The 12,467-nt window shown below is 37.3% G+C and overlaps 1 protein-coding gene across 10 annotated transcripts in view; it reads right to left on the reverse strand.

Moving 5' to 3' along the window:
* Window positions 1-2,390: 2,390 nt before the first annotated feature.
* SCML2 (Scm polycomb group protein like 2) overlaps window positions 2,391-12,467 on the reverse strand; it is a 72,008-nt gene continuing 61,931 nt past the window's right edge. For 8 of the 10 annotated variants that reach the window (XM_030234923.2, XM_030234918.2, XM_050978557.1 and 5 more), the window contains 3 exons: window positions 7,111-7,392; window positions 6,232-6,395; window positions 2,391-4,744 (listed from right to left, as the gene is read on the reverse strand). In XM_030234923.2, coding sequence (XP_030090783.1) covers window positions 4,619-4,744; window positions 6,232-6,395; window positions 7,111-7,392 — 572 coding nt within the window. In that variant the 3' untranslated portion in view covers window positions 2,391-4,618. The remainder of the gene's footprint in view (window positions 4,745-6,231; window positions 6,396-7,110; window positions 7,393-12,467) is intronic. The other 2 variants (XM_050978561.1, XM_050978576.1) reach the window with 2 other exon arrangements.

Below are 12,467 nucleotides of genomic sequence, written 5' to 3' on the forward strand. Positions count from 1 at the left end.
AGTGGTCTATAAAGCTATGAGGAGAAGCAGCTTGTGCAGGACTCCTCAGCATGTACAGCAGGACTGGGAGATTCTGGAGCTGATAGAAGCTAATTCTGATTCAAATGGGACAAATTACAGCTAATCAAAATTATCTGCTAGGACAGGAAAGGATGATTATGTAAGCAAGGAATTTAAAAGCCCGCTGGATCACTGTAATGGCATATTTTAAGTATTTACAGGACTCCCGTCATCTACCACAGCCACAATAATAAGGATTTATTTAGAACAAACCATCAGAGAACAAAGTAGCAAAATACTTCACCATTAAATAACCCCCAACTCTATTTCTGCAGTTTTCACACTAAAAAAAACTAAATATATAATAAAATGTTATATATACAGTTGCAGACTCACAACACTGAGTTTACAACAGACTCTTCAGATTTTAACAAGTCTCAAAATGGCTCTGCATGACCTTTGAAACAACAGGAACACTGACAGTTGGGGAACACAATCCCAGGATTATGGGCTAGTTAGTAAGCTTTACAGAGCGAAAGATTATAATCAAGGCTTGAAAAAAAAGCAGCAATTATTTCACCACTAAAATGGACATGAAATCAGCTTCTGCCTCCCTGCATCACTCTTAGGCAGTTCCAAATGAGCACTTTTTACTCACTCCCACGGTTTTACATGTAATAAAGACAGAGAGCAGGAATATATGACCTTTGAAATTGATCTCAATGAGGTCTCTCTTTTTTTCTTTTTTCCTCTTCAAGCCAAGCCAGTGTAACTCTACACAGCCTCAACTCGGCAGAAAGAGCGACAAAAAGATGAAGACGCTCATTACTTAGAAGAGGTTCACACCTCTTCATTCATTTTCCTCTATTATGTAACTAGCTGGCCAAAGAAAAAAATACTGCTATCATTCTCTTTTAAAATGTGTTTCTCTCCATGATCCTGCATTAAAATAGACAACATTCTATAACTAACAAAAGAAGACTGGGGAAAACTTGGGCCTGCTGCTGAATGAGGTGGGGGACCTCATTACATAGAACATGGAAAAGGCTGAATTACTGAATACCAACTTTGCCTCAATGTACCCATATTTCAATTCTCTGAATTTCAGCTTAAATTAAAGGAAAGACAAGCACAAAGAAACTTTTATCTGATCAGGTTAAAAGTTCAAGATCTTAGTCATCCCCACCCAGGGCTCATTTTTCCCCTACAAAAATATTTGAGATACTCAAATTCAGAATTTTTGTATCATGTTCAGGGTTTATATAATCACATCCACAGACTCACATAAAACTGTCAGAGCCACAGAGAAGGTTAACACCACTTTTTGCAAATTATATCCCTGACTGCAGAGGAAGAGTTTCTACCAATACTCCTAAGATGAACATCTTTGTGCCTGTGTCTACCACCTGAAATAAAAAATGGTGTGTCTTTATCCAAAGAAACAAGAAAGGGGAAGATGCTCCATCCTTCAAGCCAACATTGGTAACACAATATTGCTGTATTTCACTGTCATTCCTACATATATGTGAAAAAGTCTAACAATATGTATACTGCCACACGCTACCCTCCAGACTTCTTCAATTTCACTGTTGCATAGGTGTTCTGCAAAAATAATTTTTAGAGCTGCTAGTCCTCCCAGGCAGCAGTATTTTAATTTCCAATAGTCCCACAATGCACTGAGGAGTTATGGCACTGTCTTCCAAGATGACCAAAATTTACAGAAGCAGATAAACAGATGTTGATAGAAAAGCAACTTGGAGAAACAGAGAGACTAAATCATATTGTCTTGTATATCAAATACACACCAAAAAGACACCAAGTATGTTCTGAGAGAGATCAAATGCAAAATGCCTCTGAACTGTTGGTACTGCCAACTTCCAAATTTCATCAACTGCCAGTGACAGTTGTGAGGTTACCATCAACCCAATCCAAGCTCCTTCTCAGGCACGGTTGATTGCCCATAACAGTCACTGAACAAGAGACTTCTGTATCACAGAAGTAAGAAATCTTGAAGTCTACAAAGTTTAAACTTACTGCCATTAACTGCTTTGATTTGAAATACTTCATATCTTTATCTGAACACAGCACAGCCTCTTTCCCTCAGTGGTTATATGAGAATTCTATAAGTTTTAAGTTGGATAACAAGATATACAAAACAAAATAGCTGACTGACTAGTTAAGTTCTTACTTTGAAAGCATAGAACAACCCAAATTCAAACATTAATTGCTTCAGATGAACAAGGTTGGAATGATCTTACCCTTTTCATTAAAACCTCCTTATATCAGATGTTTCTGTGAGCTGTCAAGAACAGCCAAATGCCAGATCAGACAGCCACCCTGGCCTTGCAGAGAGCACTCACCCATCCACATGGCATCAAACAGAACAGACATTTACAACAATGAACAAACTATTTTATTTTTCTTGCTAGATAAGAACATCCCACTGAAAATAAAGAATAAAAAATATATTCTGTTGTAAGACTGAATGCTTGAAACTCACGCAACAGCACACGGAGAAATTCTGGTACAGCAACATCACAGTTATCTTTGTGCACATGGGTACACAGAAAGCCTTGAACAAATATTTATACCCATAATAGTGCCATGTACAAAAGACCAAACAGAAAATTCAAACATCTTTGTTTTTCTTATGCCAAGGGCAATGTAAAAAATGAAAATTGTTTTCAGTCAATTACCTCCACTTAAATTGTATGGGATCTTTTTATGCTGAAGAACCCAAATTCAGCATAATAAAGCATAGAAGAAGCAGGATACAATTCTTTATATGTATAAACAATATACCAAACACGTGGAGCAGGATGTTTTCATTCATATATAATTTTTGGTGTAACCATATGAAAGTGAAGCCAGTATTTTTCTAACACCAAGAGAAACTACTCTGTTTCTTCAATCAATGCTCTGACATTTTCTTACTATAAAGAGCGTGCCTGTATTGTATCACCTAAGCATACATGCACCACAAAAGATATGCAAAACAAATCTATAAACTTTAGTGTCAAATGTCTAATGATGTAATAACAAAAACAATTCTCAGGGCCCAAATGACTTTCTGAATTGAAATTGTATTGCAGTCACATAAAATAACAAAATACTTGGACTTGTGAGTCACAAAATACACTGTTTTCTAGAAGTACCTCTGCTGAAATCTGATGAGTATCAGTCTATGGGTAAAGAAAGTCATTTTCAAAAAAGGAATTTGTAAAAAATACATTTATACTATATGCTTTCATATAAAAAGGCATTAAGAAATATAATAAATCCTACCATTTTAGGACTACACCTTCCCTAACAAACAGTTTTATCACTTGACTATTACATACAGTACATTCAGTTTCCTAAACAGAAAGTATATTTTCTTGTCCCTGATGTATTTTACAACTGGCAGTGACAACAAACTGTTTTATTATCACCACTCATTCTTGCAGCTTATACAAACAGCACCAATTTTACCCAAAAAAAGGTTTATCAGTTACATAGTAGCACTTCCTCACAGGAAATATAAACCCAAAACATTGGAACCAAATGTGTCTTTCCAAATATATATCAGAATATATGGCTCAGAGTTAAGGGATGAATAACCAGGAGTATTGCATAGTACAGGGATCTTGCCTGTATGAATAAAAACACCTTTTGATTGTTTGTCACCTTCTGACTCCAAGAACAAATTAAACAGGTGCTAATGAAAGTAATACACAACTAAATTTACTGGTAAAAAACCCTAAGAAATTGTACAGTTCTCTCTGGCACAGTGCAAAGTATACATTAAAAAACTGAAAATATATGTACAGTGTTTATGTTTATTTTCATATAGTATGTATTTCCCTGACATATACACGTGTACATATAAAAAGCATGAACACATCCATGCCAAACTTAGCAAAAAGATGGAATGTTTAATATGTGGATGGCATTGTTCCAGTGAAACCAGTCTGTCTCAGAAATGGCTGTTTATACAGCCAATATGACCTTCCATGAAACAGAAATATTTACTGCCTGCCTAAACTGACAATATATGATACATTTGTCCTCATAACTTCCCAAAGGACTGATAATCACACTTTATAAAAGCTTATACTTGTATTAAGCCCTCTCTTCTATTACCCTTCCTCTCTTCTGAAAGACCAGAATATTCACTACAGAGATGAAATCTTCTATTTTAAGATTTTCTTGCAATATAAAAGTTTACAGCCACCCCTGTAAAAAAAAAAATTAACACCTGATGCTGGTTTAATTTATTATTTTCCTTTGGGATTCAGCTGTTTTGGTTCTGGATATGAACACATTGGCTGAAGCCTGTAACACAGAACACACTTTTCAGGATTTGGAGAGCATTGTTACCAGACCTGCCCACACCCAGTATGATCAATTGTCCTTCCCTGCCAACTTTCTGTGAAAGAGTTTGCAAAAATACTAGAATGTAAATGTAGAATGTAATACAAATCCCTCCCCACCTTTATCCTGAATGTCTCTCTTACAATTCAAGGCCACTTTCAAAAAATAAAGGTTTGTATCAGCAAAAGCGTTTCCAATCCAGGCGATGGCTGCGAACCTGAGAGCTTGGTGTGATCCCAACTCACGTTTGTGGTATCCCCACTGGCTAGAACTTCCCTTGTTTAAGTCGTTCAATGTGGTAGCACAACTTTAGGGCAGGCCCCAGCTTCAGTCCCATATATTTCATTATCATATCACTCCTCAGTAAGAGTAGCGCTTTCCCATCAATTTCCTGCAGGAGGAAGAGAATAAACACAACAGACAACTACTTTAACAGGCTGCATGGTAAAACAGGAAAGTACATTATAGTTGTTGATACTGTAGTAAAATATATATGTACTATATATAAAACAGCAACTGTAAGTTTGAATTTACAGATGACCACTGAAATTTAGTTTGTTTTAGTATTTTTAAATGTGTGATTAAGTATTTGAGATGTTAAAGAAAGAAAGGTATAGTAAATAAAAGAAACTGACCAAACAGCCCTCAGAATTAGAGTTTCCAACCAGGAAAACAAAGTGAATGGGTCAAGGGAAAAAATAAAAAGAAGCTGCAAAGGAAGGTCTGTGCAGTTAGAGATTAAATGATCCAAGCACTGAGGCCTTGCACTGAACCTTGAAAACAGCTGTGGGAGGATTTTGGCATGCGTGTGCAAATGGTCACATGGAGGAAAGGGCTAGAGACCATCTAAATATGGGAAATTAGATCTATTTCCATGTTGAAACAAGGAGATTGTCAGGATCAAGACCAAGGACAACCTAGTCAGATTTCAACTGCCTGACTGAGAAGCTGCTGGAATATGAAAATCCTAAACTCTTATTATCATTACATACCACTGACAGGCAATTATTTCCATAAAGCACCATAAAGAGAGACACTCTCTCTTACTTTTTTAAACATAAACCTTACAAAAACAAGCGACATTTACTGTTGTTATACAGCTAAGAATAAAATATAAGACAGGCATCTACATCAGAAGTTATTTTTATTTTTCATTCTAATCCAGTTTACTCAGAGATTAAACTGTTAGGAGGAGCTGGAGCAGAACATACGTGAAATACTACTAAAGAGAAAGCCAATCTCTTGGAGGGCCATATATGCAATAAAATAAAAAAGAAAGCAGCTCTTTACCAAGCAACCTACCATAGAAAGGCACAGCAAGAAGAAATAGGGGAGACCAAACCTACCGCAAACTGATAACAGTTTCTGTCTCTAAAGATAACATCTAGTCAGACCTATGAAACCCTTGTTTTCTCAAATAGATTAATTAAATATTTAAGTTCCCTGAATTTTAGTATCAATGACCAAGTGCCTAGCTAACGACGGGGAACATTATCTCTGCTCTAGAAGATTAATTCTCCAAAACAGGGGGACTGAATGACATGCACTGTACGTGAGAAAGCCATCATCTCTAGAGGCACCAGGGAGGACAGGGGTACCACAGATGTTGGCCATCAGAACCTGGGCACTTTCAGGTTGGCATTATTCCACATACACTGGAAAGAAGTGGCTATTTATGTTAGTCTAGCTAGACTGTAAGACAGAAAAAAATATACTGCAGGAGGGTTTTCAGGTAGAAAAGTAATTTTCTACCTCTCTCTAATATATCAGGAGAGTCTACTCCACCTCCAGCTGCAAATAGACTGATAGACATGAAAGTTGTATTTTAAGAGATTAACATGATACAATCTACTGGAACAGAATAGACAAGCATCATACATGTCTCCTGAAGAGTTCTGCATGCGGAGCCAGTGCCCGTGGATCAGCTTCTTTCACAAAACGCACTACTTCCTCTATTGACCAAGTGGAAGGATCCTTATTCAATGTTCTTGAAGGTTCCCTTTTTAGTGAATTCAAATCCGGTCCAGTTGTGGAACTTGCAGCTTTTAATACAAAAATATTGTGAAAGGAAGAAGTAACATTAGTTTGTACAGAAATTCCCATCAGCCAGCCAGGGATAATACATTTCATTTCACATAAGACACTTTAATATTATCTTATGGCATTTATTATGCATTGTTTGCAATATATAAAAATGAAAAAATACTTTATTTCCCTTCTAATAATACTGAACGGTTCCTTTTGTCTTTAAATGACTTCTATAATTGCAAATATTTACAGCAGCACAAATTAGCACTGTGACATACCTAGAGGGATTAGTTTTACTCGTACTTGGCTCCCGGGTCCCAAGATGCTATTAGCTGGGAATGAGGCAAAGGCAAGTGAAGCTGTGCAGACAGAGGGAGAGACAGTAGGAAACCCTATCCCTGTATTTCAGCAACATGGCAATGTTTGATAAGATGCTTAGGAAGTGAGCTGCATATAACTATCCCTGTCTGCTCTGGCTTGCTGCAGGGTCCATCACAACAGCAAGAAGAAGCTGCAGCAGCAAAGACCTTCCCGGGCTTGCACTACACTATTAATACTAAAAGGTTTAAGTTCTGTACTTGCAGTTATGTTAGCAAGCCTGACATGCTTGGCAACAGCACATTTCACTCCATATGCAAGCTCTCCAATGGCAAAGAACTTCTTGATTCATAACTTTGCCTGTTAATTGAAGCAGTTACATATTCTGGAAGGTTTTGTGTAACAGCATACCTTCAATCCTCCTCTGTATCCGATTCCTACTGACTTCATAGTAACCACTGCTCCCAGCTGAGCTCAGGGACAGCCTGCGCAGGACTGGGGCTGAATTTGAGGTAGCAGTTGCTGGCTGATGGGAATTTCTGTAATATGCAGCATTTCCTGAAGGGCAGTACTCCATGGAATTTCGACAGGGTGGGTTTGATGGATTTACAGAATTAAGTGCAGAATCCATAGAATCCTCAGAAAATCGGTGTTCTTTGGAAGTGCTGTTTTCCTCTATAGGCAGTGTTTCTGCTACACAAAAAGCAAGCACCAATATGTTCAAAGTGATGGACATCACACCTTTGTTACTTAAGGCCTAGCTATGTTCTCTTGAAAGTACTGACAGATTGTAATCCTTTTAACAAATCTCTTGTGAGACAATCATTGAGACTGAATGCTTGTCCCTTTTCCTCAACTAATCATTGGGCTCTTATTGTCTTTTCAAACATTATTTTTGTAGCAAAAGATTTAATATGTCAAATTTGAGACATTCTTCCATTAATCATTTCAGTTGTACTTACTGAAAGCTATGAGCAGGGAAATGACAGAGGAATTTTTTTAAAATAAAATTGTCTGCTGTTAATATTGATACATCAAATAATTTTAGTCAAGAATTTTCATTGCTTTTTAAACATATCATTAAAAAGCCAACCATTAATATTATGTAGCATTTATTTTGCAAGACATTATTAATGCAAAAAAACCCCTCATGTAAACTAACAATTGTTTAGTAAGTTCTAAACAGCAGAGGGAGTTACCAACTTCATAAAGAAAACAAGTGGACAATTAATATCTATGGACCCCAACAGGTGCAGAGAGACGTGCCATTATTAAAAAGGGAAGAGGTTACAGACAAAGCCACGGAAGGCTCTGAGTGCCTAGTATGGCACACTAATGTAACATGTTTTGACCACCCTGCTCTATCTTCACACAGTTCTTTGCATAGGGCAGGGTTTCAAGGTCTCTAACTGCAGACTCTGGAAAGCTCAAGATACAGGTAAATTACTGAACCCACAGAGCAAGTAAAAAAAAAAAAGTGAAGTCTCAGGAGGGAGTGTAACAATATTCTAGTTCTTATGTCTTTTCAGCGAATTTATACTCTACAAAAGAAAAACAACATCCACTCAGAAGACTTGTAAACTTTTTAAAGTCTGTCAATACTGATTCAAAGCGACTTGAATGTAGTTCAGCATGTCCCTTTCCCTGGGCCATGAGACAGGAGCCAGGTTTGCTTGATTACTGAAAATTCCACTCCCATTCAGCCCAATTCATGTCTGTGTGAGAGAAGGATGCTGCGTGAGGGAAAGAAACCCAAATCAACAGGAAAACCACTCCATTCTCTAGCAATCATAGATATTCCCCTCTGTTTGCATCAGACCAATATCTAGCACAAGAAAGAAGTTGGAAGCATGATGTACAAATCTGTATGAAACAAATGCTGCTTTGGCAGGAGAGTTAAGAGCTGGAAAAATACAGCTAACAGGTTCACAGAAGTGTAAGCCCCACACTACCATCTTGAAAATAACTCTACTGAAGTTATAAAACATATGCTAGTGAGGCAGCATATTCTTTGGAATAAGAACTGGTATGTTCTGCAAAACAAGTTCCTGAAATAAGCCTTTTTACTACCCTTCCTATATGAAAACTTTCAAGAATTTATTGGGCAAATGCCCAATTAAAACCAAAGGAAGAATATTTTCCTAAAAAACCCAGTGACCTTCTCAAGCATGCTTTCAACTTGCTTGAGGTTCTCTTCTGAACCTCTTGCTTGAGGCTGTTCACTCAGGTTCTCTTTCTGAATCCTGTTTAAAGTGTAGTACATTGAAGAACTGTTATGTGTATTTTGACCTTCAAACATCACAACCCTGAAAGGGAGTTAAAGGCTCTCAGAGAGCCAGCTCCCTGCTTAGTGAATTCAGTAAGGCAAGACCATAGAATCACAGAATGGAACCACAGAATCCTTTCGGCTGGAAAAAGCCACAATGACCATTGTTAACCCAGTACCACTGTGTTCACCACTGAGCCACATCTACATGTCTTTTACATACTCCCAGGGATGGTGACTCAACCCTGGGCAGCCTGTTCCAACGCTTGACAAGACTTTAGTGAAGAAACTTTTCCTAATACCCAATTTGAACTTCTTCATGCGTAACTTGAGGCCATTTCCTCTTGTCCTATTGCTTGGGAGAAGTGTTAGTTGGGAGAAAATATGAATTCCCACCTCCCAATAACTTCCTGTCACGTAACTGTAGAGCACAGTGAGTGAAAGGAGGTGAGCACTTCCACCAGCTCCCTCAGTACTCCTGGGCAGATTCTATATGGTCCTAGAGACTTGTGCACATTGTGCACAAGTGGTGACCATTTTCCCTTGGATTGTGGGGGGTTCAATCTGCTTCCCATCCCTACCTTCCAGTTCAGTATGCTAGGTACATGGAGAACAACTGATCTCACTACTGAAGACAGAAGAAAAGGAGGCACAAAGTACTTCAAATAGCTTTCCTAAAACTTCATCACTTTGTTTCCCCCCACATCCAATAAAGGCTTGAGAGTCTCCTTAGCCCTCCCCTGACTGCTGAGAAAAATGAGATAAAAATTTTCTTGTCTTTTATGGCAGTAGCCAGATTAAGCTCTATTTGGGCTTTACCCTTTCTAATTTTTGCCCCAAATAACCTAATATCATTCTTGTAGTCCTTCTGATTTTCCTGCCCCTTCTTCCAAAGTCCTTTTTTTTCCCTGAGTTCCAGTCAAACTTTTTTGTTCAGCTAGGACAGTCTTCTTCTGTGCAAGCTTGTTCATCAGCATGTGAGGACAGCCTGCTCCTGCATCTTTATGTTCAGCCTTCCTGGACTCTTTATCTGCTAGGTGATGTAACATCTTTTACTAAATTTGACAGTCATGGAATAAAGAAGCTTTTATGGATACAAGTCATTCTCTTTCATACAACTGACTTTTAAAATAACCGCTGCAAAACTTTCTAGTTTGTCAGACCCAAATCACAAAAAAAAAAACCAAAAAAGAAGCTACTGAGTTTGTTTGAAGACAACAAACAAGAAAATAAAAGCCTTTATATTTCTCAGAAGTACTTGCAGCAAATTACCAAGATTAAAAACAAAAGGTATCATTCCACAGAATTTCATAGAGACTTTAAAAAATGAAGTAAATGATGCACACTGTAAAATTAAAAAGTAGCCAATCAAGGGATAATTAGAGCTGTAGAGAATGAAACCACATCTCAGTCCAAGGCTGAAAGGCAGAGCTTATACCTTAAATTGTTACAGCAAAGTTGTATGAAGGACTATAAGGTTTAAATGACTGAACCTGTACATTCAGATTTCAGAAGTCTTGAAAGGTAGGACGGAACAATGGAGACAACACTCCCCAGCTGAGAGTTTCAACTGGAGTATTATAGCATGTATCAATTCCATGTAACATAAGGAAAAAGACTTTTAAAGTTTTTATGGTAAACTAGCAGGAATCTGGTAGTAGGTTGGGTTTTGGTTTTTTTTAATAATTGGCTTACTTTATGTTTGTCAAGATTTCTGTAGAAAAAAAAGTTTAAAATTTACTGTATTGCAAAAGAACTTAATTGTATTCATTCCAGTTATATCCCAGGTTTCTCTCTGATGTTAAATATCCTGAAGGAAATACTAGGTTTGGGAAAGATCCACTCTGCTTTTTTTCCTCCAAGATATCAGCATTTGAATTTATCTTACTGTAAATTATAAACTCATATACAAGGTGGAAAAGCTGGCATATTTCCCCTCATTTTTTAGGGAAGGCTTTCTGTTCATTAGCTATAGTATCCAATGCACTTTCTAATCCATCCATCCAGTTTCTCTACAAACAAAATGCAGCCAAATTTGCATCTACGAAATGGAGCACTGCAATCCATGGAGTGACACAGTTCGCCTACCTTGGCATTTTGAGCAGCTGGGATATGGAAGGAGATGGTAGGTTTCACTGCAGAATGCCTGACCTCTGGGCAGATTAATGAAAGGCCAGTAAGAGGCCTTAAGTTTCAAATGTAAGGATGACAGCAGACTGTTTAGGCACTGAAGCCTTAGCAGGAACTGGATGTTTTGTTTTCTTGAGGCTCTTCTGGGAATCAGAAGCCAGTTGTTCTGTCTCATACATAACAAAATGATGTAATTGGACACAGTAGTAGGAACACTCTGTTTTCAGGGGAAGGGAGTCTGAGTTATTCCCCACTCCCTCCTTCTTTATCTTTCGTAACTTTAAGAAGAAACTGTTAGTGAGCAAGAAAGGCAGCAAAACCTGCAAAGCATATCCCTGAGCAGATCAGAAGGAAAAGGAGCTGTTTGAAAGACTTTCCCACAATTACTCCATTTTGCCTTCAAATGATATTTCAAAACAACTATTTTAAGACAACTGTCTCAATGGAACTAGAACTTTTTGGGGGCAGATCTTTTTTGTTAACCAACCCATGACTGACCGCTACAAAATTGCCTCCAGATTTTCAGCAGAGGACATTGTCCTAATGGGAAACACACAATGCTAGAGAACACTTTGCCTGTTAAAATACACAGAGTACAAATTCAAACCCCTGAAACTATGGAAAAACACTTACTTTAATTACTTTTTATTCAAGTAACTGAATTTTAAAATGAACTAGTGATCTTAAAAAGTATTTTAGAGGGTACCCTGACTCCATCTGTAGAAGATCCACTAGCAAACAAGGAATAAAAAGCAGTAGGTGCACTCATGTTTACTTGAGTAAGATTTCTTACAAGATAGTGCAGATCTACTTAAACATTTGTTTTGCTCCAAATGGAACAACTTCATTTGAGCATTATTAAGTGCTCCACACTTATTATGTTAGTACCAGAAATATAACTTAGATATATAATGTATCTCTGGAATTAAACCAGAACTTCTTTTCTGAAGACAGGGAAGTCAATAATCAATGCAGAACTGTGTATAATAACAGCTACAGGAAATATAAAGATGTGAATATGTTATATATATATATATATATATATATATATATATATATATACATCACAAAATAATAAGACATATCATTTTAAATAAGTTATCATTTGGAACATTTTAATTTTACATCCTTTTCTGCTTTAACCGTAGTCTTCTGGCTTTATAATATGCACAGAAGAGATTTCCCACCTCCACTCGTGGCAATAGATACAAAATCATGTCAAAGTCGCAAACAAAAAGAAAGAAAAAAAGAAGGAAAAAATTACTAATCCCCATTATACTTCAAAAAACCCCTTGGAAATGATGTGCAGGTACCTTGCTGCAAGAGGAAGTATGTATCAGATGGGATAAGTCAGTATCATCAACTTACCATG

Source organism: Serinus canaria, chromosome 1 (assembly GCF_022539315.1).
Source record: "Serinus canaria isolate serCan28SL12 chromosome 1, serCan2020, whole genome shotgun sequence".
NCBI classification, from domain to species: domain Eukaryota; kingdom Metazoa; phylum Chordata; class Aves; order Passeriformes; family Fringillidae; genus Serinus; species Serinus canaria.